Here is a 26,108-nt window from a genome sequence, read left to right as displayed (position 1 = left end):
GTTAGTTTTCTTGCAGGGCTAAATTAGCTAGGGCTTCTGTATTGTGCCGGCTCAGATCAACTGAGCCCTCCATTACTGGTTGCTGTAAATTTCCTAGTTATTGGAAAACTGGTCCATTTCTAAATTCATTTTGATTACTGTGGCACTCAGCACAAGTGACTGTTCTGGTTGTCTGCTTTGCTGGGGCCTTAGTGGAGGACCTTAGTCCAAAATAGTGGCCTCCCCTGAATTTTGACTGTATGTTCCTTTGTGTTCTTTGTAATATACTTTGAAATACAAGTCTGATGCCATAAATAAGAAATTCGTGGCCGGGCATGGTGGTGCACGCCTGTAATCTCAGCACTCAGGAAGCTGAGGCAGGAGGATAGCTGTGAGTTCGAGACCAGCCTGGGCTACATAGGGAGTTCCAGGTCAGTCTCAACTATGTAGTGAGACCCTGTCTCAAAAAACCAAAAAAAAAAGAAAAAAAAGAAAAGAAATTCGTCGCTGGGCATGGTGTCACACTCAGGTAATTCTAGATACTTGGTTGGATTGAATTCCTAGTACTGAGGCATAAAAAAGGAATGAAATAAATTATAGCAAATAATAAATTATAGCTTAAATAATAAATTATAGCTTAAAGAAATTATCGCAAATACAATTTGGATCTTCCCAAAATACAGTGTAATACCACACTTTAAAAAATAACCTATAGGCCCGGGATTTAGCTCAGTGGTTCTGGTGACTGTCTCGCAAGAGCAAGGACCTGAGATCGATCCCCGGTACCAAAAAAAATAAAAATAAAAAAAAAACTATAAAAACAATATGTTTTTATATATGCCGTGATGTTAATTATCTCTAGGAATACCTTAACTCTCTGAGTTACTTTTGTAACTAAAAAAAAAAAAAAAGTAAATTACTTTGCAATTGGGATAAAAGGTATTGATTGGTTGGTACTGAGAATAGAACTCAGGGCTGTCACTTGCCAGGCAGGCACTGTGCCACTGAGCTACATCCCCCACCCTGAACAGTATTGCTTAATGCAAGTTGAAATTAGGGTATCTCTCAGCTCTTGACAGGTAACTCACCTTGTTATATCAGGCAAATCTACTGTTTAATGTCTACCTATCAGACTTTATTACACATTTCCAGGAACCTATTACATATGATGTTAGGAGACTATTTAGATATCACTTTTCCCCCTAGATTAGTGCTGTGTAATAGAAATTCATTTCAAGCCACACATATAATTTAAAATATTCTAATAACGCATTAAAAAGGTAAAAGTAATGGGTGCAATTAATTTTCATAATATATTTTATTAACCCAATGCACTCAAAATATCACTTCAACATGCAATGGATATGAAAATTATTAATGAGGTGTTTCACATTCCAATTTCCATAGTAAGTCTTTAAAATTTAGTGTGTATTTTACACTTACAACATATTTCAATTGGATACTAAATTTTCAACAGTTAAAATGTTGCCCTGCCAAAATGATATTGTGATTAAGGGAGAGATATTTTACACTGCTTCAGTTTTTAAATTAAAATTAAAATTAATTAAGATCAAGTAAAAAACGTCCCCCGGTCAGCCCTGCCAGGTTTCTAGCAGCCGCCAACTCAGCACATTCTGCTGGACAGTGCGGGTGTAGACACCGCGCCAGGCAGACGCGGTCCGTTTTGCTCCTCTTCAGAGCGGGGCAGGTACTGCTGCACCCTGGGAATTCCGCAAGTGAGGGCTGCATGCAGGGGCCCCGGACTGGAGTCGTGGTGAACTGGACAGAGAAGAAAGTGAAAGATCTGCACCACACAGTGTTAGGTTGACCTCCTTTGCCTCTTGCCTGGGTAGCACGAATAGTTGTACTTGGAGGACTTTTGAGCTGGGTATTGAAAACAGCACATGATTTGTGCAGGGAATCTGCTATTCCCGACCGACTTCATATTAAGAAGAGTTTGCGTCGTGGATTTTTAGCCCTACGCAGAGTCAAAGGCTGCCTTTGAAGAAGACAGTGTCTATCTAGCGGCGGCAGAAGGGGGCAGCAGAGAGCTGCCGGGGTGCTAATCCTGGGAGAACCCCAAAGGAAGGTAGGTGGACAAAGAGCGTCAGGGTGAACCCCAATCCAGAACAGGGGGTCAAGAGGAAAGCGAGGCTACAAGCAAGGTGTCAAGAGAGGAGCCAAACCAGAGTAGGACCAAAGCAAGAAAGAAGGTGCTGGAAATCCGTGGTTTCCCATAGCACTTCGGTGGGAGACTCCGTTCCTCCTTCCCTCCATCTCTCCCTCCCTCGCTTTCTCCTCCCTGTCCTCTCTTCCCTCCTCATTTCTTTCCTTCTCTCCCCCTCCCTCCCTCCCTCCCTCTCTGTCTTTCTCCTCCTCTCTCCCCCCTGTCTTCTTCCCTCCCTGCTTCCTCTTCCTCCTCTCCTTCCTCCTCCTCCTCCTCTTGTTATATTTTGAGACAAGGTCTCACTGTGTAGTTCAGGCTGGACTTGAACTCAATATGTGGCCAGGCTGGCCTTGAACACACAGCGATCCTTCTACCCCAGCCTGTGGCGCGCTAGAATTACAGGCTTGTGCCACCATGGTTGGTTTTGTTCCCCCTCCCCTTTTTTAACTGAAATTATAAGCAAAATGAAGATACTTAAAATTATGATTAGCCACATAGAACTCTTCTCAAATTGTGTATAGCTGTATCACTAGCTTAACTTTTGGGAGTATTTCCTTCTGATATAATCATTTTGAATACATGCTTTGTTTTGTAAGCTATTTTTTAAAAACAACATTCTGTGAACATGTTTTAAAATTTATTAGTATTTTTATATACATTTTATTTTCTTTTTTGGTGCTGGAGATTGAACCCAGGGCCTCGGGCATGCTAAATATGCACTTTACCAGTGAGCTACATCCCCAGCCTTATACACATCATTTTCATTGGTCACCTCATCTTTGGTTGGTGTGGATTTGCTCTACTGGATGTACCTGCCAATTAGAAGATTTTTAGGGTTTTTCTAGTTTTTGTCATTTGGGGGCGGGGCATACCGGGGATTGAACTCAGGACCTTGTGCTTGTGAGACAGGTAGTGGCACCACTGAGCTAAATCCTCAGCCCTAATTTTCATCATTTAAAAAAATATAAATCTTTGCTAGGCATGGTGGCACATGCCTGCAATCCCAGCACTTGGGAGGCTGAGGCAGGAGGATCACTGTGAATTCGAGATCAGCCTGAGCTACATAGTGAGTTCCAGGTCAGTCTCGACTACATAGTGAGACCCTGTCCCAAAAAACAAAACAAAACAAAACAATTAAATAAAAGATAAATTTTTAAAAGTAAAGAAATCTTAGATAAATGTCTGTATCCACGATTTCCTTAGGATAAATTCCTAAATGTAGGATGGGAGGTACAGAAGTGTTTATCTGTAAGTTTTTTGAATTTGAATTTCTATATTAGTCAGCTTTCTTATTGCTAGGAGAAATACCCAACACTCACAATATAAAGGAGGAGGGATTTATTTGGCTCACAAATTTCAGTGATTTCAATCCATAGTCCACTGGCTCCAAGGAAGAAATGGCAGGGTGGAGGAACTGCCTAGCCCAGGGCAGCCAGGAAGCAGAGAGAACAAGGGGAGCCTGGGACAAGACTGCAGCCTTCCAGGTCAAGCCCTCCAGGCAAGCACTGGACCATTGTACCACTCACTGACTTATACCTTTACCTTGAAATCTTTTTTTTTTTTTTTTAATGTTTGTTGTTCTCCCCACCCCCATTTTTGGCATTGTCCATTTTCTACAAGATATTTTCTTAAAGAATTTGTAAGTCTCTATATATTGACCCTTTATCATACACACAGCAAATATTCCTCCTGTACATGTTTTGCTTTTTCATTGTTTTTTGCAGGTGGTTTCCCAGAAGATTTTATCCTTTTATTCTTTTGCTACTAGAGATTGCACCAAGGACCTTTGCGCTTAGCTACATCTCCAGTCCTTATTTTTTTGCTTTGAGACAGGGTCTTGCTGAGTTGCCCAGCTTTGGCTGTAACTTGTGCTTCTCCTGTTTCAGCCTTCCAGAGTGCTAAGATTATATGTGCTCTCACGACCAGCAAAGTATTACCTTTTAAAACACACTTTTTATTTTGGAATAAATTTAGGTTTACAGGAAAGTTGTCAAGATAGTAGGTAGAATCCCCATGCACCTTCAACCATTTTTTTCTTGCCATTAACAGTTGATATAACAACACCATGTTTGTCAAAATGAAGAACTACTATAAGCTTTTAAAGGTGTCTTGTTTAAAAGTGCAACAGAGAGTCAAACAACTCTGATGTTATCTTTATCTTTCTTTTTTTTTTTTACTTTTATCTTTCTCCAATGGAAAATTGGGTTTAGAGTTTGGTTAACTGAAATTTGGAGCACATTTTCGTCCTCTCAGAAACCATGACTTTGCATATTTCCTAGTCAAAGCCCTGAAGCCTATCCAATCCAAGATACTCTGAAACATATAACTAATGCTCTATCAATCGTGCTGTTGAGCTCATTGTGCCATAAATAACCATGTTTCCATAGGTAATGACGTCCAGAGGTTTGATCTTGCAGTGCTCTGGAGTCTGGAGACTGTCCCAAAGGATTTAGTTTGTGGCTGTGTTTCCTCCAGGGTAAACAGGAAAAAATGAGACATATGCCTAACATCATCCTCATGAGGAGTAACCTGCTATTAGGGCGCTTTCCTAAAGAGAGCTATCATCATCCTCTTTCTACATTACAGCTTCCCCAGGGCAGAATCGCTAAAGGAGTCCTTGATCTTTTCCTAGAGCCTTGGAGAATCACCTGGCTAATTGGGCAGTGGGGTCAGAGCTGGCAGCAGGGGCTATGGATGGGGCACCTCAGACCAGCTCTGGGTTCTGTAGAAGCCTTGTCTCTTAGGCCCTCACTTCCGCTTCCAAAAAGCAAGTGGCCTTCAATGATCTTTCCAGTTGGAGATTTTCTTAGTGATTGTCAAAAGCCGGTTTTATTGGGGATGGTGGTTATGTGATGTGATGTTTATTGTGTGATAGTTTCATCACAAGTGTATACTTACATCAAAACTCACCAAATTGAATGTTAAAATATAATGTAGTTTATTTATGTCATGCATACCTCAATACAACTGTTTTGTTTGTTGTTGTTGTTTTTGGTTTTCTGAGACAGGGTCTTGAGACTGACCTGGAACTCACTATGTAGCCCAGGCTGGTCTCAAACTCACATCAATACTCCTGCCTCAGCCTCCCAGGTAGGTCTCGAACTCACAGTGATCCTCCTGCCTCAGCCTCCCAGGTAGGTCTCGAACTCACAGTGATCCTCCTGCCTCAGCCTCCGGAGTGCTGGGATTACAGGCATGTGCCACCACGCCTGCCTGAAATCTGATTTTTAAGCAGCTGTATTGAGGCCGGCATTGGTGTGACATGCCTATAATCCCAGCACTCAGGAGGCTGAGGCAGGAGGATTGCTGCGAGTTCGAGTCCAGCTTGGGCTACATAGGGAGTCCAGGTCAGTCTCAACTAGATAGTGAGACTCTGTCTCAAAAAAAAAAAAAAAAAAAAAAAAAAAATCAGATTTCAGCCGTGCCTGGTTGTACAGGCACTTAATCCCAGCACTCCTAAAAGCTGAGGCAGGAGGAATCAAGTTTAAACCTAGCCCCTGGGCAATCTAACAAAATCCTGTTTTAAAATAGAAAATAAAAATGGGCTGGGGACATAGCTCAGTACAAAGGCCCTAGATTCAATCCCCAGTACCACAAAACAAAAACAAAAATTAAAAAACAGATTTAATAACCAAGTATGGTGGTGCACACCTGTTATCCTAGCACTTGGGAGGCTGAGGCAGGATCGTCATGAATTTGAGGTCAGTTTAGGCTACATAATGAGTTCAAGGCCAGCCTTAACTACATAAAAACACCCTGTCTCAAAAAACCAAAAGAAACAAACAAAAAATAAAACAAACAAACAAAAAATGAAAAGTTGAATGAGATATAGTCTAATTTTTGTTTAAGAAAAAAAAATTGAAAGCATCAAAAGAAAATTAAAATTCAAAAGAAAGGTAGGTGCCAAATGGTTTTCTTTGGGTGGAAGAATTATTGGTGATTAAATAAAAACACTTCCTTTTAATCCAAACTTTCTGTAGTGGGCAATGTCATTGTTATAATCAGAAAGACTTTGGTTCATTTTAGAAAAAAAGCACAGAAATAGGGGTATCAATTCGGTGCAAATGCAGATGGGTCACTTTAGAGGCAGCACAAAATTGAACATTAAGAGGCGTTCTGTTTTGTTTTAATATAGAGTAAGTAAGGACTGGCATGGGCTACATCTATAGGGTCTTTGAGCAGATGTGGACTGAGTGATTGCAGTGTTTCAGGGTAAACATCATAAAAATAAACAAATGAGCAAACTAATGGAATGTGATAGACAGGATGCCTGAGTAATTACTATAAATGCTCTGCCTTTTTTTTTTGGTCAGGGACCCAGAAAGGACTTTAACCTCTAGGACTATTAATCTGGCTTCTCTCACTGAGGAGAGTTAGTAGTGCTTTATGTTTGAAATCATAATTACACGATTTGCCCTTGGTGTGCTCTGGCAATATGTTTTCTTCCCATGGAAATTTGTTATCTCATCCTAGGAATGGAAAATGTACAGGTTGGCGATGTCACACCTGTGGGCATCTATAACCTTGAGATTTTCCTGTGAAGGTGCGAATTGTACCATGTGTGAATTCTCTTGAGTTCTCATAGGGCCAGTGTGAAAGGAAAGCTGTGCTCCCTATAAAAGTTCAGGAAGGGCTCTGAATTCTGGACTCTGGGAAAAGCCTTGACAATGAGGTTGATCCTGCTGTTTGGTGCCCTTTTGGGGCATATCTACTGTCGACAGACATTTGTGGGGTAAGTTATATTTCCTGGTGCTTGTTTGAATTCTACCTACCTGATTCATGGAGGCTCTCATGTGATGGTTAAGGAATAACGGGTGTGTGTACTCAGCGTTTTCAGGATTTAGCCTTTTGGGAGCAGAGCGGGAAAACTAGAGTGATCAAGGAAGAGATGAATGACGTGGAAAGGAAAAGTGTCAACTATCAAACAAAAAAATGCAGAGATGGATCTCCAATAAAGTAACTTTTAGTTGGGACTCAAAGATAGGATTGCACTAGGCGTGGTGGCGCATGCCTGTAATCCCTGTAATCCCAGCACTCAGAGTGAAGCAGGAGGATCGCAGCAAATTAGAAGCCAGTTTGGGCTACATACTGAGTCCAAGGCTAGCCTGAACTAAGCAAGACCCTGGTTCCCAAAAACATAGGATTGCAATCCCTGACACACGTGCACAGGACAGGAGAAAAAAGGAAAAGCCTCTTGTATGCTTTTATGCTTGGAGAACAAAGGAAGGGTTAGGGGTTTTATCAGGACTGAGAAATCTACTCAAGTAATTTTGAATGAAAGCTCAGTGGTGCTTGTGGGAGCTGGTGAGCTCTGATTGGTGAGTAGGGCAGTTACTAGATAAAGTTAGTTCTGAGAGCATATAGTTGGTAGTTCCTTCATCATCGCTGAGTAAAAGTAGGATTAGTTTTTTATTTTATTGGTTTTTTGAGACTAGGTCTTGCTCTATAGTCCAGGCTGACAGGCCTCAAACTCACTGGGATTACAGGTGTGTGACGCCACACCCAGTCTAAGTAGTTTTAACCATGAAAGAGGCTGTTTTGCTGTATTGTGATAGATTCACTGGTTCTGTGAGAGAGAGAGCCTGGCGCACGCATCCGCGGACCCTTCACTCCATTTCAGTGGCTTGCGACAGGCACGACTCCATTTTGTATAATGAATTTTCACAAAAGAGAACACACATAACCCAATTTCTCCACACCCTTACACGTTTTTTCCTCCGATGATTGGAACAAGGGGATGGTCGACATCAGGGAGGGTTGAGCCATTTGGCCATTTGTCGCCGTGTCAGGCTATTCTCTCACCTCCTTCTGGCCTGTGGGGGTTTTGTCCTGCATGTCGGGCCCTGTCCACTCCTATCTTCAGATTTAATATCTGGTTGGTGGAACATCAGGAAGTGGGAACCTATAACCCTAGGGCAATAGATTTCAGCCCAACTCCTCTCCTGCCTTTAGAATGCATCCTTCTCTGAAGGGCTTTGGTTTCAAATTCTGTGAAGAGCTTTGGGCAGCATTTTTGGAGAGTGTCCCAGGGTACTAATGAAGGAGTCAAATAAATTTGGTCCAAAAAAAGTAGATGGTCAAATTAATCTGGGAATCAGAGGGTTAAACAAACTATAGGATTTCTAGGAACTTTGACTAAATTATACTATAAATCTGTAAGAGGGGATCTAGATTGCAACATACATGTCAATTTTATAAAAATTTTCAACCCCCTCCTTTTCTTTTTTTTTTTTTTTGAGAGACAAGGTCTTGCTATATAGTTCAGTCTGGCCTTGAACTCACTAAGTAGCCCAGGCTGACCTTGAACTCACAGCAATCCTCTTACCTCAGCCTCCCAAGTGCTAGGAGTACAGGTGTGCACCACCACACCCCACTTCTCTTCTTTTGTTGGCTGAGCAACTCTAAGGATGACTGTTCCTTACAACTCACATCAAGAAACATTAGCCTAATGCATTACTTTATCATTTTAAGAGGACTCCTGGGTGTCTGTGCTTTAACCAAAAATAATGAGGCTCAAGCGAAGGAATTTTCAGACCATTCTGTCTACATGGATACCTGGAGGCAGAAGAACCTTGAAGAGTGAACATTCTGTCATTTGTGTATTCCACTAGATTTGACTAGAAAATGTGCATTGCTTGCTTTCCGTTCCTGGATTCCATTCCCTATCTATGGCTCCCTATACCTATTTTTTGTTTTGTTTTTTGGTGGCATCAGGAATCGAACTCAGGACCTTGTACTTGAAAGGCAGGCGTGGTGCCCCTGAGCTACATCCCTGGCCCCTCACTGTACCTATTTGTTCCCCTCTGTACAAAAGGACAGGACATTGGCTTTCTTGGAGAAAAGGGATAGAGCAGGAAAGATACTGTCCCCAAGGAAGAGGCTATAAAAATATAACTTTAAACATTGTTTTTACCCAAACTCTTTTCTAAGAATATATATTTGCTTGTTTTATGATTTTTCCTTTTCTGCTACTATGTCCCTGATAATGTTTATTTCCATTGTAAATGTGTGCATGTGTGTAAAAAGAGGCACACTATGATTTTTCAGGGTCCCAATTTTTCCTAGCTAGTTCCCAAGTTTGGGCCATACGAATAGGCTTTGTAGATGGAACTCTGATACATTTTAGTTGCAAAAACAAGAACAGCAACAACAACAACAACAAAATCAAACCCAGAAACACTCAGGTCTATCCAGATGTGAATTTGATTTCTCTTACAAACATTAAATTAATTATACCACCTTTAAAATACATTTTTCTCTCTGAAAACAACAAACAAGTTTTAAAAGCCACTGCTTTATGAGCAGCGGGTGTTATCTGACAAATACTCATTAGCCAAAGGAAAAGTAACTTTAATGGCAGCCTTCCTGCTAGGAGCAGGCACACCTCTTAATTAGTATTTAGATAACATTTCCTTGGAGGAAGTAAAACCATTCTTTCACCTCCTATTCTGGGGATGTGGGTCAGTATATGATTTATTAGTTTCTGCTCTGTCAAAGATATCATTGTTGCCCTCATTTCTTGTATACAGAGGCTGACTGCTACCTAAAGCAACAGGAAAGGGTGTCAGGTTTTGTTGTAAGGTCATGTCTCTGGTTAATATTGTTTAGAGACCAAGTTCTTGAGATCATCCCAAGGAATGAAGAACAAATTAAAACTCTGGTGCAACTTGAAGCCGAAGAACATGTTCAGGTATTTATCCTAGGGAGGGCTTTTGTTCCCCAGAGGGAATGCATACTCTGTTCAGACCCCATGACTAATGGCTATTTTGGATTGCATTAAAATTGTTTTATTAGTGCGTTTGCAGTACATAATGATGACGTTCCTTGTGGGGAGTTGGTACACGTACAGAACACATCCCCATTCCTTTTTCATCTCCTCTTCCACTCCTTTCTCCCTTCCTCCATCTCTTAGTCCCCCTTCCTTTGTGTGAAAGATCTATCTTGACTCCCCTGACATGTGGGATTCCAAAAGCCTGGACTCTGGCCTCAACTGCATAACCCTGGGGAAGTCACCTACCTTTCCTGTGACTCATTTTCTTGCTCAGCAAAATGGGGATGAATATATGATTCTATCTCACGGGTACATCATAAAAATGAAAAGAGGTTTTGAATGTGAAAATTACTTTGAAAAATTGTTGAATACCTTTAATGCATTAACTCTCTTCTAAAATAATTCATAATATTAATATCCTATTAGGAAATGGATTGGATCATTTGGATACCAGGTTGTTAAAAAAAAAAAAAAAACAAACTGCCACAGTTTTAAATAATCTTGTCCTTTGCCAGTTTTATTATCTGGCCGTGGGTGGGGGAACCAATATGACACATTGGCTGGTATTTGGGTATTTACACATTCTTGCTGCCATATCATAGTGATTCCATAATAATTCTAGTTTGGGGGCTCAAAATAAACAGGTAGTGAACTGATTTCTTAAAATTCGTCAATGCTGACCTATCCATTTTGCCAGAACAACCCACTCATAGTCTTGGTTTGTCCTTTTCAGCTTGATTTTTGGAAATCACCCACCACCCCCGGGGAGTCAGCTCATGTCCGAGTCCCCTCTGTCAAGGTCCAAGGAGTCAAAGTTTTCTTGGAGTCCCAGGGCATTGCTTATTCCGTCATGATTAAAGATGTTCAGGTAAATATGCCATTGACTAGCCTTCTAGAGACTTACTGGCCCAAGTGAACTGGAGGCCCACCCTCTTTCATCCTTGAGTACTCTTTGCAGGGAAAGTTTCTGTAGGTATAACTAGGGTCTTCCAGCAGAACAGGCTGCCCCTGGTGGGTAGGGTGGTGCCAACTTTCTCCTGTTTGCTTTAGGCACAAGTAGAATATAGTTACAAAGAACTGATGAGTTAGGGCAAAAAAAAAGAGACTATCGCATGAAGTATAGAGTGCAAATTGAAGGGTGTTAGCCAAAATAAGGAAAAGAAAGCTGCTACTCAATTAGTGTTTAGTGAGAGGTTAAATCAGAAGGGTGGGATGAGCCATAAGACTATGCCTGGAAGCCTTCCACATACTGTCATTTCTATACCTGCAGTGTCCAGCTGGCTGCTATCCTGTTAATGCACTATCTCCCTTTATAGCACTTGCTGCCAGAAAAAGGAGCCCAGAGTCCACAGGGTAGGGAAAGGAAAACGTGGTACTAGAGACTGAGTACCACCATTTCCTTACATTATAGATCGAAAGGCATTGCTCCCAACTAATCATGCATAGAGTTGGTTTGTTTTAGGTTCTGTTGGACCAAGAGAATGAAGAAATGCTATTTAATAGGAGAAGAGAAAGGAGTGGTAACTTCAATTTTGGAGCCTACCATACCTTGGAAGAGGTAGGTTTTTCAAAATGAACATCAAAACAATGGTCCTCCTCTCTCCTCAGAGGACAGTGCCACTACTTCCATGCAATTTAACGATCCAGATATCATTCTCTTATTATTTCTTAGCCTCTCCAAGTTTGTCTAGGATTTCACAGCCAACACCAGCATTACCTGTAGGACCTGAAGTCCTCCTGCCCATCCCAAGAGCCATACAGTTATTTTAGAAGTATACGGAATATCTTAAGGGAGCTCACAAATAGCTCTCTTGCTCTCTTCTCCATCCTCTTGCTGTTCCTAGAGTTTTGAAGTAAATGTCTCAGTTCCAGGGATTTTAGCAGGCCAGACTTGGCCTCCTGTCCCAAAATGTCAACCAAGTAGTGAAGGGTGGGAAAGGAGCTGTAATCAGCATGGGCATGCTGGGAAGCACAGTGGGTCAAGATGTCTTCAAGAGGCTAACAGACTCTGGGGTCCTATAGAAAAGGGGAGCAAAGGCAAGGGCTGGGGTTTGCATAGCTGGCAGTATAGGTAATCCTGGTCAAGTTGTGGTCTGGTTTAGTCAGTATCTCAGGGTTACTGGGAGGTTCTGGGAGAGCTGTCACTGCTTGAGGAAGCAACTGCTTCTTATCATGAGAAGCCAGCTCCTGCTTTGGGGTGGGTGATGTTTTCATTGCTATCACAGGTTTGTTCCCACTTGCACGTGTGTGTGTGTGTGTGTGTGTGTGTGTGACCTCATCACAGGGTGGTCTGCATGGCTCTGCTTTTTCTGGAAGCCCAGGTACTGTAGTTTTAGGATGATGACTTCTAGAAATCACTCCACAGGGTCTGGAACTGGATGTTGTGAAAGCTGGCGATTAGGTGTCCCAGCAGAACCTGAAAATTAGTTACTCCTATCTAGATAGCCTCAGTTTTGAAGGAGATAGCCTACATAAGTAAATTTAGGGCTTATACGCATTGTAATATTCCTCAAGTGATTAACATGCATACGTGCAGAGCTGAGCAGTGATCTGACCTAAAATACTAAGGTAGTGAGGAAGACATAAGATGACAAAAGATACCAAACTTTATCCTGCTTTTAGTTCCCCATAGGGCATCTATAGGCCTAGGCTCCAAGTCCCTATAACACTGCGGATTTCTGACCTGCACACCCCGATTTTGGAGAGCTGTGCTTCAGGGCTGCCATCTGTGGTGGAATCAGGGGATATATTGACATTTCTGACCTCCAAGCAAGGATGGGTTCTCTCAGCCTGCCCAGCACTGCAAGACTGACTGGTAGCAAAGTCTAAATAGTCTCTGCTGTTTATCCTGAGTTATGTCATGTGACCCACCTAGGTCACATGGTGCTAGCTAGGCACCCAGGTAGCCCTGCATTTACCTCTGTGATGCAGAGCAATTTTGGGGGCCCAAGGGTATTTAGCTACACTGATGTAGGAGTGAGGTAGTGGTTGTGTGTGTGTGTGTGTGTGTGTGTGTGTGTGTGTGTGTGATGTCAATTGTGGGGCTCTGGGGTGAGGTGGGAAGCAGAAAAGAGCCAGAGAGGATGCATCTGTTAAGCACCAAATCTCCTTATCAGCAACTTTAAAATGTAAAGAAAGCGCTCTCAAATGGTTTTCTCCTTAGTTTATGTGATGGTACAACATGCTCTGACTTAAACTTATTTAGGGGCAAAAGTCTGCCCCGAACTGACTTGATGATGTGTTTCACTGCTGGAAATACTAAAATGCTTGAATATGGCGCGACCTGGGATGTGTAATACGCAATATGTGCTTCCTGCTACTTTAAAATTCCCTCCTTCAAAAAAGTTGTGCCTGTGTACCCCTTGGCTCAAAAAAGAAAAGGCAGTGGAACAAAGATGTGCTCTCTTTTCTCCCCCGCTTGCCGGTCCCACAAACGAGTGCCGGCATCCTGTGATAGCACATGCTGCAAACAGCTGGAGAGGCCGTTTTGGTCCTGGGGACTCTCTAGACGCGCCTGCGCAGGCTCAGTGCCAGCACTGGCCACAGCCTGGCTGCCCGGAGAAGGCACAGAATTTCAATGAAGCTTGAAAAGAGGAGCCAGAGTAGTCGGTGGTTTGAGTACCTAAGCAGCAGGCGCCCCATTGTCCCCGGCCTCCTCCAGCCCTGCCGCTTTTATAGCACTGGGCTCCGGAGCCATCTTTCCCGGTGCCACCTCCGTCTGTGTCCTCCGCTCGTGAAGGCGAGAAGCAGCCCCGGCTGGAGAAGCTCCATCTCAGAGCTGGGGTCGTGGAAAAGCCACTGGAAAACCAGACAAGTGCCATTTTGTTTTGCACAAAGCTGGAAAGAGCCGGGTGTGAAGTAGCAAAATGGCTTCTCCTTTCCAGAATGACTCATTGTCCTAGAGCTGGGACTCAGAGAGCCCCCAAGCCTCCAGCCCGGGCCACTCCTGGTCCCACCTTGTCCCGAGGGAGTGGGGATGAAGGGGAGAGAGGTCATCAATAGAGGAGTGCGCTCATTCATTTGCAAATGTCTATTCATCTGAAACATTTCAGATTTCCAAACAAATGGATAACCTCGTGGCTGAGCACCCTGGTCTAGTGAGCAAAGTGAATATTGGCTCTTCTTTTGAAAAGCGGCCCATGAACGTACTCAAGGTACCCGGGGACCGCGGCCGGTTCTCCTCTCGATGCTTCTAGAATCCAGTCCCTCCCGGCTCTGCCCGCAGAGATCCCCCAGCCCCCCGCCGGTCCTTGATGGTTTTGAGCATCCTCACCACTCCCCGCCCCCCTTCTGCGGCTTCTTTTTTCTCTCCTCCTGCGCGAGCTGACGCAGGTCTGCAGGAGAGAATTAATGCGCGTGTCCTGATGGATGCACTCTCCGGGCCCGAGCGAGCGCCAGTGGGAACCGAGGCGGGGGCGGAGGGCTGGGGAGCGTTCTGTAATTAACCAAGGCGGGAGTTCTTAGCTTTTGTTTTTTCAAGCCAGTTTTTTAAAAAAGAAAAAGACCGAGTAATTGTCCGAACTGCATTAAAAAACAAAAAGCCAAAAAGCAAAACTCAGGAGCCCCGCAGTATGCAGGATGACAGACAACTAGACCGCAAAGGGAAATGTCTTCCCTGAAAGAAGACTTTTTTTTTTTTTTTTAGATGGTAGCTGATAAAAAGGTCAAGGTTTAAGACCAACTTGTTATCCTGACGGACTTGGTAGTGGTAATTTCAAGCTTTGCATTGTGCCCTGAAAAAAAGAGTTAAAAATCATTTCCCCAGACTTCCTAGAAAGAGTTTGTTCAGGAGAGAGGGGAGGCAATATCACAATTCCCGGCTAAATTTGGAAAAGTCACGGCAGGGAACCAACTGAGTAATTGGGACGGATTTCTCCAGAGTGGTTTGCCCAAAACAGTTCTGGGAGGGGTATTTTCCCTACTTTAGGACTCGGTGGGTTGCTAAGGCTTGCTGCCACACTTCCTTTTAGTTCCTCTTTTTTTCTCCTACAACTGGGTCCCAAAGACCCCAGATTCTCCGATTCTCCTCCACTTTGGGTTTTTCTGGCCTTCCCTCTTCCAGGGGCTCCAGTGGATGAGGCTGTTCTATGTTTTCTACTTTTTACATTTGATGTCTTTGAAGGAAAAAAGCACCAAACACTTTCAGCTAAACTCTTGAAACCTGTGAAATGTAATTTTTAAGTAAGGATTTGCATTTCCCATTTACCTTATCTGCTGTGTTTAGGATGCTGCACAGAGATAGAAGTTGATCATGCAAAAATAATCTTTTCCTCTCCATTTACTGATCCAATCGGCAAAGCCACTGTTCCAAACAAAACTAAGTCACTTCGATCATCAAATTTAAACTCCAGAAAGCATCTCCCAGGGCCTGTCATCCTGTTTTTATGAAGGACTCAAAAGGTTATCATGAGCATTTTTATAGCTAAAATAATACAATGCTTGCATAAATTTGGAAAACAGGTAAACAAACAAGAAAAGGAAAAGGGAACACACACAAAAAAATCTGTGATTCTGTTTTCACAATTGTGGGACAATAGCTATAAACATTTTTACTACTTCCTTTTGCTCGTTTTTCTCTTCCTCCCCCCTCCCTCCCTTTGTGTCAGATGTATGTATATACCGATACACCCCTGCCGTAAACTAGTCTTTTAAAAAATAAAAGTGACACACTATTTTGTAACCTGTTTTTTCCCCAATTTACAACATATGAATATATTTTCACGTCGTTATCTGTGACATTTTACAAACATCAAAGGAGGGGGGAAAAATCTATGTATGCCTTTTTTGTTAGCCGGCATTTAAGTTTATATTAAAAGAAGGTGTGGGGAGGGGTGCGAAGAGAACCAAAACTGAAAAATCTTAAATAAGAATTAATCCAGGGTCACCGTCTGTATCTCCTCCTCTCTCCAGCACCAGCACCGCAAGAACAGAAAGGGAACAGAATAGGACCCCTGGGGAGAGGTGGGGACAAGATGCAGAAAGAGGATAGAGAAAGACCCCCCCCCAGGAGAAGCGGGGACAAGAGGTAGAAAGGGGACTGAGGAGGACTCCCGGGGAGAGGAGGGGGTGAGACGCCCGCAGCGGTGGAGCTGCTCACATCTCCACGCTTGATTTGCAGTTCAGCACCGGAGGAGACAAGCCGGCCATCTGGCTGGATGCCGGGATCCACGCTCGAGAGTGGGTTACTCAAGCCACTGCACTGTGGATAGCAAATAAGGTGAATTTGCCTAAAAGTCCTCCCTTATTTTGTCTTTCTGGGTTCAGGTCCGCAAGCAAGGACGCAACAGTCCCTGGGGTCCTGACGGCTGACGCTCTCCGCCAAGCCCTCTTGCCTTGCCGCACGGGTGGGAAACAGACCCATCCGACCTTTTTTTGGTGTTGCCCCATCAGGCGCCATGGCACTAAGCCCCTGGGCCAGCCGCTGTGCACTCTGTTAAATGACACAGTGAGGCAGAGGAGTTGGAAAAGGTGGTGAGCAAGGAAGCTGGGAGTCTGATTTCAGCATAAGCGCAAATGAGAAGAGTCTGCTACCTGGAACTCTGAGGGCTGAGGCACAGTGTGCAGATAATCTCTGAAATCGTGAAAGCTGCTCAAACAGAAAATAGAAACAGGTGCAAGAAGGGTTTACTTTGACCTACAGATCCAAATTGGAATTAGTTAAGGGTGTTTGGATTGTTCTGAAATTTTCCCAAATCTGATTTTGAAGCCAGGTTGTAGCAATATCTCTCCTCCACATGTTTGTTGGCATGAGAGTCAGGACATGGGGCTGGGTGTGACCTAGTCTGGTATTTCTTAAGTAATTCAAAAATGACATATTATAAATTAGAATGTTAATTCGTGAGCAAAGGAAGTCAATCCACATCAGACCATTCAAGTATGTGCAACCACGTGCATACTGACTGATACATTTTTCCCTTCAATTAAAATGTGGTTACCTTTAGGGTATTATGAAATGGATATTTAACAGTTGAATAATAATGCTTTAGGATGGCTGAGCACAGGAAATGAATAAATTTTAATCCAGCAGAAACTTCAGCTCTACTGCAATTGATTGGAAGTAAAAATGTAATTCCCCAAATGGAGTTTAACAGGTTCTTTGTAACCTCAGCAAAGTCCTGCATATTTAAGATATCTGATGTTGGTGAGTTCTTTGGGAAAGCTACTGTGTGTGAGCATGAAGGAATATTAACAAAAATTTCTTTGGTTCATTCATGGACCTATGTAAGTCACACACACCATTGCCCACCATCGCAACGTGACTCACCAGAATTAGGAAGAGGGAGAGGATGGATAAGTGATAACTGATTTTTACTTAACAGAAGTAATTTGTTCTGACCAAAAATGAAAGCACAGGCATCGGCATGTTAAACATATTAATACCACATGAGGATGGACAGCAGTGGGCTTGGAAGATTTTCATTGATCAACAGTGATCCTTGTTTTACATTTGGAAAAAAACACTTTGCCTTAATATTCCGTCCTGTGTTTCCTACCCAAAGGGGAATGTGACTTGCCATGTATGTTGTCTCTGCTCAGATTGCCTCTGATTATGGAAATGATCCATCTACCACTTCCATTCTGGACACCATGGATATCTTCCTGCTGCCCGTCACAAATCCTGACGGATACGTGTTCTCTCACACCCAAGTAAGCCTGGACCTTTTTTCTTCTTTTATAAGGACTTAAAGGGCTGTGTAGGAACTTTGAAAACCAAATACAAGTAATCTTCCTGTTCTTGATTTACTCTAAACAGATTGCCTAATCTCTCAGTAGTGGCTCTGAAATGAGGCACAGGAAAGTGTCTATAATCACTTCTTATTCCAACACATGATGTCTTTACATGTCGCCTCAGCCAGAGCCCATTTCAGCTGTTAGTCTGGGCTATTAGAGCTCGGTGTTCACCGTGAGTCACCTAGGAGATTTGTTCCAATTATCTCTGCGTTTTTTTGTGGGGGGATTGATAGAAAAGAGGAGGCGGATGTTACCTGCTGACAATTAGATTGCAGCAGGATTTAGGTAGGCAGCACAATGTGTCCTAGCCTTTTACTTACAATCTGTCGCAGAAATTCTCTGTAATATCACTCAAAGGAGTTGTGTAGGTTTTTTTCTCTTTAAAATCTCATTACAAAACACCATTGTGGCAATTGTGACCCCACGTATATTCAAAATGAGTCAGAGCTTCAAGTTTATTCTTGTAGAAGCTGACAATGACGATAGCTCTTTCAAGGAGATTCATACTAATACTCATACTCATCTCAGAGATACTGCATGAATAAAGGGTACCAGTGGCAAGGATAAGAAATGCCGCCCACTATTTCCTTCTTAGAGGTTAACATTAAAGTATTAAAAGTCCTTAAAATTCTAAAGTACATTTACCAATTTATCCCTATACTTTTCCAAAGTATTCTGTCACAGAATGTTCTCCTTCTTTCTCTCATTTTTTATTGTGCTTGTTGATAGTATTTAACAGCAGTAATTTTTTTTTCGGGGGGGGGTTCCTGGGGATTGAACTCAGGACCTTGTGCTTTCAAGGCAGGCGGCGACACCACTGAGCTAAATCCAGTAATTTTTTTCGGGGGGGGGTTCCTGGGGATTGAACTCAGGACCTTGTGCTTTCAAGGCAGGCGGCGACACCACTGAGCTAAATCCCCAGCCCATCAGTGATGTTTTTTGGGACATGGTGTTTATTTTTTGTTTTATTTTTTACTAGGGATTGAACCTCCGGCCTCATGCTTGCTGCTAGGCAAGCTCTTTACTACTGAGCTACTTTTCCCAGCACTTTTAAAATTTGTGTTACAATGTCTTGCTAAATTCCCCAGGCTGGGTTTGAACTTGTGATCCTCTTTTCACCTGTTTAGTTGAGGAGATGGGAGAATAATTGTGTGTGAGGACCACGCGACACCTCTGGTGCAAGAGAAATGAGTATAGCACCAAAAGGAAGCCAGGGAGATGAACAGAATTCTAAAGGGATCTTTTCATCAGGCTGAATGATCATCTTTCTTTTTCCTGTATGCTCTTTGGGGGGTTGAATTTTAAAGAATCGAATGTGGCGGAAGACCCGGTCGAAGGTATCTGGAAGCCTCTGTGTCGGAGTGGATGCTAACCGGAACTGGGATGCAGGGTTTGGAGGTAGGCGCAGGGACTGGCCCGGAGGTACGGACAGTCTCTTTGGGTTCTCCTGGCTCTGCAGTGCCTCAGCTTGCTAAACCCGCTTAGGATTCTAGCCATTTAAAAACTTCTTTGAAAAACACTTCACCATATTCCCTGCACAAGAGCTCGGTGGTGTCGTAGAGCTCTGAGCAGCATTAAATACATTTCGTCTCACATGTTGGTTTTCCTACAACCTTATAGTCTGGTTCAGCTTCCCAGCTGCCTGAGCAAGTCTGTACAATGGCGGGAGCTCAGGAAGCCCGTAAGCCACTAGAGGGCGTTAGGATCTATTCGGAGGAGAAGCATTACATCATCTTTGGATGCTTCGAGAAGGAAAATTTTAAAAGAAGTACAAATAGGATTAAGAAAATGATTTTTTGAAAGAGACTCAAAGGTAAAATATTGCTTGCTATTCTGGTTTTGTTGACTTGCAGCTCCTATGTTTTAGAGTTCAGTGGCAGGAGAATCGGGGCCCTCCTTTGTGCTTTCAGGCTCTGGTTGAACTTTATATCTCACTAATGAAATTGAACTGTGTTTGGTTTTTCTTCACTAACTCACACCAATAGTGAGTCAGGAGCTGTGATTTTTACACTGTAGTATCCTCCTAACACCCTGCACAGAGTCTGCAACATGGAAGGTAGTCATTAAATATTTGTAAAGCAAATGAATTAATGAGAGTTATGGAACCAAGACAGGACACACTAGGGAACTGTGACAGGATATGGATGAGCAGTAACTTCATTTATTGCTTTAAAAATTTTATTTATGTATTTGCATAGGGGAAAAATAAAGTACCAGGCCCAAAATGTTGAACAACTGCCCATCCCCTCCTGAAATGTTACCTTAAAATAATTTTAATGTAAGATGACAGAAGTTGTATTTACATTTTGTCCTTGTCACTTAGCCCTGGGGAATCTCAATCTCTTCTTGTTCCCTAAAAACTTCTCTAGCATTCAGACCCCCTACCAGGCCTACAATGCCCCCATTTTAGTCATCTGGAGCAATTAGCTGGTAGGATCAAGCCCAAAGGTGGCCTTGTTGTCAAACTTTGTGATTTCCTCCCTTCAGAAAGAGTGTCATAGGTTCCTAGCATTCGTGGTTTTGTGACTTGGAAGTATAAATGCATAGAATCTTCTGCTCTTGGACTCTACCAATTGGAAGAGATCCCAGAAAATGAACTTGCTAAACTCCCACCCAGTGCAGGAATTCCAGCCATAGTATAAAATCTAGCTTTTCTTCCAAAATCTCCCACAGAGAGGAGATGATCTAATCTGATAGCTCTTTCTGCCATATAGAGGAACCATTTTTTTTTCTTTTAAGAAGAGATGTGTCCAGAAACACTTCAGTTGGCCAACTGTGCCTTTAGGAAGAGACCTGACCTAACACACTGATAATCTTCCTCTGATTTCTAGAAGAGGAACTTAGGGATGTACATGGTATCTTTCGCCTTTCTGTATCTTCCTAAAGTTCTCTGTTCTCACTGGGCTTCTCCTGCATCCTACCAGGGCCTGGAGCCAGTAACAGCCCTTGCTCAGATTCATACCATGGACCCAGGGCCAACTCTGAAGTTGAAGTGAAATCCATAGTGGACTTCATCAAGAGTCATGGAGCAGTCAAGGCCTTCCTTACCCTCCACAGCTACTCCCAGCTGCTTATGTTCCCCTATGGGTATACATGTACCAAATCAGATAACTTTGATGAGCTGGTGAGTTTCACAAACTTCATTTTAGTTCTGCAACAGTATCTGTTATGTGGGTAAGCTTTAGTCATAAAGTTGGGCACTGAGGTAGAGCTGTACTAGTGACAGGTTACAAGGATGACAAAACATCAGTTGAACCACTAAGATGGCGATGGAGACAAAGCTTTTCTAAACTAAGTCTCCTTGGGAAATAGAATTACGAAATTTTTGTTACTTTAATCTGCATGAGCAGGAGCGTGATTTGACTGTGAGTTTCCAGGATGTGCTTTCTGTTGCTTAGGGAGGGAGGGAGAAAAAAAAAACAGCTTAGATTTAGATCTGAGGCTCTTGGACTGGTGGACAGATGCCATTTGTTAAGCATTGCTGTTCCCCGTAAATCGACTAATATTTTCTTGGAGCCTTTGGCTCTGTCACCTGCCATGATGATGCACTGGGTTTAAAATGCTCACTTCCTTAGTCTGATCCTTTCTGTCATTCCTGTTTCAGAAATAAGTGAAATGGCAGCAGCCTTCCTTAGGTCAGTTGGTGACATCTCAGGAGATTGTTCACAATTGAGCAACAGCTATCCCCAGCTGAAGAGAATGTGCGGAGATCCTGTTTAGCCTGTAGGCTTGGATTTTGAAACCCACATGTTAGAGATAAGCTCAGAATTTTGACCTTTCGGACAGTTTACCTGCAAATGGATTGTTGTCAACAGCCTCAGGAAGAAATGGAATAGATTATTCTAAATCAGAGTTTCTTTCATCTCATCAGCTGGATTTTAATCCTGTAGAACAGTTTTCTGGGTTTTAATGTGACCATTACCATTCAAAGTCAAATCAGGGAAAAAGAGTGCCAGGATTGGGCTTTTAATAGTTGTAAGTACCTTTAAATTACCTAAATGTGCTGCTCAAATCTTTACCAGGTAGTCATGCAGCCTGTGATTGAATGGCTTCCTGCTTCCAAGGGAACTTGTTCTGTGGCTGGGCAGGTTTAATTGTGAGCTCTTCCTCCTAGAGAGCTGAAGCCTTCTCCTTGTGTTTTTCACTTACTAGTCCTGTTATCTTCTCAGCTTTATTGAGCAACTTTATTTCCCTTTGGGAAGTGAAACCAATAATAACTTAATGTTTCTCCTAGGTCCTTCCCTGCCCTTCCAAAATAAACCCTGTAAGCACTCATAGTATGGGCCCAAGTTCCCTTGTCATTCTTGCTGTTTTTGAAATGTGCATTGTGTGGTTCATGTTCATCAGAGGCAGCTCCCAGAAGTGAATGTGAAACCTGTGTTGGGGGTTCACCAGTATAGAGAAGAGCATGGCCATAACTGCTGTCATCTAGATTGTGTACTTCTGCTATTCCAGTGGAGGGTCACATTAGTTTTTTGGCAGTGGCACCCTGGGGTTGACTCACTTGGGCTCATTGACAGCTGAAACCCCCAGGCTCTTTGACGCTTCAACTGAGCCAGGATCCCCTGTCTGGTAATTGTATAGTTGTTTTCCTGGACCCAAGTTCAAGACCGTACATTTATCCTGAGCAATGACAGTAAAGCCTCAATCAGTCAAAATTGGAACTCTCAAGTAATGGAAAATATTTTGCTGAGCTCTACTGCTTAGAAAAAAGACAATCACAGGGAAATGAGACATGTAGGGATATAGTAAAAAAACCCAAAAAACTTCTCAGATATATTTTGGGATCAGTACACATTCTTTTTAGCTCCTTTTTACTGACCCTATTTTCATTCGTAGTCTTGAACAATGATGGTAAAATAAAGAATCCTGAGTATTACAAACACTTGGATTATTCAATAAACATTGCAGTTCTATATGTTGTATCATCAAAGCCAACAGAAGTACACTTGTACTTGCTTTTCTTTGAGACAAAAAGGGCAGGTACTTCTGCCTCAGTAACCAGAATGTCTAGTTAATTGGATCTTCCTAGTCTGTATTTTGCTATTGGGTAACTAACTTCCCAAAAAGCAAGTGTTATCCATCCATCTTTCTTTGGTTCATTCTCTCTAGGAGGAAGTGGCCCAAAAGGCTTCCCAGTCTGTGACAAGTCTGTATGGCACCAAGTACGAAGTGGGGCCAATCTGCTCAGTCATCTGTAAGTATCTCATGTGAGGGAAGTTTGTACCAGTTACCCACTAAGATGGCAGGCAACCTGAGAGTTCAGGGAAAATTGAATGCCTTGAGGTGAAAGGCACAGTAGGCCTTCATGCAGGAACTCAGCCTTACCCAAGTCTCCTCCACAAGGTACTATGTGATATCTAGAATGAAGAACTTCCTAAGTACATGAGTTTTATGCTCCTTCCTAGGCTTGTCCATATCATTACAGCTTACTATGTGGATCTCTTTGTCTAAAAATGGGCCTTTATCAACACCTAGTCCTAGATCTTTCTTTTTTATTAACCTTCCCTTTCCTGGCCAAGAAGGAGTCCTATGGACTGTGGGTGAAAGCAGAATGGGTATGGCTCTTTAAGAGGACCTGGCTAGGGGCTGAGGGTATAGATCAATGGTAGAGCTTTGCTCAGCGTGCAAAAGGTCCTGGAGGAAGAAGGAGCCCCCAACAATTCACTCTTTACAGGAGCAGTGAACAGGAGGACAAATGAACATTCATTGTATACATTACTATGATATGTATGGTAGCAGGTTATACATGGCACTAGTCTTATACATTTGGGAGGATTTGACAGTGACTGAGTCAGGAAAAGTTTCATAGAAGAAGAGGGCAGAGTTTAAAAAAATTTTAAATTACATTGTTTTTGTTGTTGTGATGGTGATGATGACGGCGATGATGACACTGGAAATTGAACCCAGGGCCTTTGCATTGAGCTACATCCCCAGCTCTTTCTTTTCTGGAGGTAAAAAGTGGATCACCAGGTAGCTTAGAGAAATAGGAAAGAATGGGAGCAGTGTGATCATTGAAAGGTACACAGAAGCACTGAAGTAGAAACTTTCATGATGGGCTGTGGGAACTGGATCTGGGACTGCTGGAATGAAAGTTGTATGAAGGGGTGTTGGGGGCATTTGTACTTCTGCTTGGCCCCTTTTGTGTGTCATGTTAAGGAGTTCAGATTCTGGTAGCCCCAAGGGAGCTTTCAGCAGGGCAGGGAGTGAGCTGAGAGACTGTGTTGAGATGAGACATGTTGGCAGCAGTGTGGAGGCTGGGGTAATGATGGACCAGAAGTAGGAGAGTGCAGGTGAGCAACAGTGACCTACACTACAGCAGGGTAGTGAGAGTGGATGGGGTTGGGAAGGAAAGCCACAGCCCCTGCTGTTTGTTAGATACAGAGTTTCTCACTGAAGGTCATTGAGTAGTACAAACTACCGAGAGGGACGTCTGGAAGGTGAAAAGGAGTGAGATTGGAGAGACCGAGTTGAGTTGTAGATGTAGTGAGCTTGAGATACTTATAGGATATTCACGTCCTGGAGCTGTCCTGGAGGCTTTGGGTGACCTGGCCTTGTGATTCTTCAGAGAGAGAGAGAGAGAGACTTAGAAACTGGGTTGATGTAGAGGGTAGTTGGAACAGGAGAACAAGGAGCAATTTGGAGTGGGAGGACAGAGGCACAAGATGTCAGACAGACAGGCTGAGAAACCTGCATTTCAGAATCCAGGGAGGAGGCCATGATTCAAAAGGAGTTAATGATTAAAATGAAGATAAAGGCCATGAAAAAAGAATCAGCTCAGATGAGAACATTTTCCATTTTACTTTCAACATTAGTTCATTGGTGTCCTTAATCAGAGAAGTTTCAGAAAAGTAGATCGATAAGGGAGACAAAGAGAGAGGAAAGGAAGCCTCTTTTTTTTGTTGTTGTTGAGAGGTACGGTATATTAAATATTAATTGGTGGTGGGAAAGGAACCAATAGAGAAGGAGAGGCAGATGACAGGAGGGAGAGGAAATGGCTGATGCAGAACGATTGCAGAGGAGGTGCAAGAAGGGCGCCGGCAGGGGCAGCTGGGTGGTCAGCCATGCGGAGGGAAAGGAGCAGTGCTCAGATACACTGTGGGTAGGGGTCAGCTGCAGCCTTAGGAGAACTAGGGCTCTGCGGAATACCCGCTCTCTAGCTGGGGTTATTTAATGGGAGTCTTGGAGAGCAGAAGAATATTTTACTCATTATATCCACAGCACTTCGTGAAAGTGCAAAAAAACCACATCACGAATATGGTGGTCATATTGTTTACTCAGATTATGGTGTGTTAATTTTGCTTTGTTTTCCCCAGTTAATGATGCATTTAAGAAAACTTTATAAGAAACAAAGAACCCAATCATCATGGTGTTTATGATCATTTTCAGTTTCATTAATGATTTTTGTCAATGAGCACAAACATATTTGTGTAGCCAGAATCCATATCTTGTATTTTGTGCTCAGTTTTTTAAAGTTAACAACATTTCCTGTGGAGTTTTGTGTATTTATATTTTAGGTATTTGTTATTCCATTATATATATTGCAAACACCTGGGTCTTTGGATTGTTTTACATTCTTGTTAAATAGTACTACTAGGAACATGTTTATACAAACTCCTCTTTCTATTAAATGAATTTTGGGGGGAATATATTCCCAGGCATGATTACCAAATCAATAGAATGAACAGATTTGGGGCTTCTGATACATATTTTCTAGGCTGTTCTCTGGGAAGACAGATCTGCACACAGTTGCTGTGACCACCCATTGACCCCCTTTTTTGAGACAGGGTCTTACCATACTGCCCAGGCTGGCCTTAAATTCTTGGACTTAAATGATCTTCCTGTCTCAGCCTCCTGAGTACCTGAAACTACAGCCATGCCCAGCTTGCTCAGATTTTGCTGAGAACCTTTTAACATAGTCCATATGGGCTTGTGAATGGTGGCAGTGGGCACAGAGAGGTGGACATAGCTTGAGACCATGATGACAGGTCAAGACTGAGGTGTACATGATTTTGGCTGATTGGCAGCCTTTGAGCACACACTGGAATTCAGCATGTCTCAATGACATTGTGTGCCCTTGAGACATCATATAGGTTTTAGCCATTTTATTACAGGAATATAGGATTTTTTAAACTCACTTTATCTAAAGGATTTACAAATAAGGTAGACCTTGGAAGGAAGAAGTTTGGTATATTTTGGTATATTTTCCTTGATTAGACCGCAGATGTTGAAGACATTTCTAGTAAGCAAATACCAGACAAATACAAGTGTACTGTGTGATCACAGCCATTCATTAATGCAGGTTCTGGCTGCATCTCTGCCCAGAGTTGCCTCTGCTATCTTGTCTTATTCCAGCTTGGACAAGTTCTATTTCTTTTCTTTTTTTTTTTTTTTTTTGAGACAGGGTCTCACTATGTAGTTGAGACTGACCTGGAACTCACTATGTAGCCCAGGCTGGTC

At 42.7% G+C, this 26,108-nt stretch overlaps 2 protein-coding genes across 2 annotated transcripts in view; both read left to right on the top strand.

The window, feature by feature from the left end:
* Positions 1 to 1,726: 1,726 nt before the first annotated feature.
* LOC104868632 (carboxypeptidase A2) lies at positions 1,727 to 19,123 on the top strand. Its single transcript, XM_033755983.1, has 9 exons — positions 1,727 to 1,797; positions 1,987 to 2,068; positions 10,651 to 10,785; positions 11,380 to 11,475; positions 13,970 to 14,071; positions 16,036 to 16,094; positions 16,182 to 16,362; positions 17,454 to 17,564; positions 18,956 to 19,123. Exons 1-9 carry the CDS (start codon positions 1,727 to 1,729, stop codon positions 19,121 to 19,123), a joined length of 1,005 nt encoding a protein of 334 aa, XP_033611874.1.
* Positions 19,124 to 19,307: 184 nt separating this feature from the next.
* The window catches only part of LOC104868661 (carboxypeptidase A4), a 34,323-nt gene continuing 27,522 nt past the window's right edge, over positions 19,308 to 26,108 (top strand). The window contains exons 1-2 of the mRNA XM_033755981.1: positions 19,308 to 19,416; positions 22,761 to 22,845. Of these exons, the coding sequence (XP_033611872.1) occupies positions 19,308 to 19,416; positions 22,761 to 22,845 (194 nt within the window). The remainder of the gene's footprint in view (positions 19,417 to 22,760; positions 22,846 to 26,108) is intronic.

Source organism: Fukomys damarensis, unplaced genomic scaffold (assembly GCF_012274545.1).
Source record: "Fukomys damarensis isolate Sample0158 unplaced genomic scaffold, DMR_v1.0_HiC HiC_scaffold_4, whole genome shotgun sequence".
Taxonomy (NCBI): Eukaryota; Metazoa; Chordata; class Mammalia; order Rodentia; family Bathyergidae; genus Fukomys; species Fukomys damarensis.
Note: the sequence above shows the minus strand (reverse complement) of the source record. Positions and strands in the feature narration are given on the sequence as shown.

What these genes read in the sequence shown, in the direction of transcription:
- LOC104868632 (XM_033755983.1), top strand. Translation starts at nt 1,727, where the DNA reads ATGCAGGGGCCCCGGACTGGAGTCGTGGTGAACTGGACAGAGAAGAAA. An exon ending in AAAGATCTGCACCACACAGT is followed by an intron (nt 1,798 to 1,986) that starts GTTAGGTTGACC and finishes CTGCCTTTGAAG; the next exon opens with AAGACAGTGTCTATCTAGCG. An exon ending in ACGTGTTCTCTCACACCCAA is followed by an intron (nt 17,565 to 18,955) that starts GTAAGCCTGGAC and finishes TGAATTTTAAAG; the next exon opens with AATCGAATGTGGCGGAAGAC.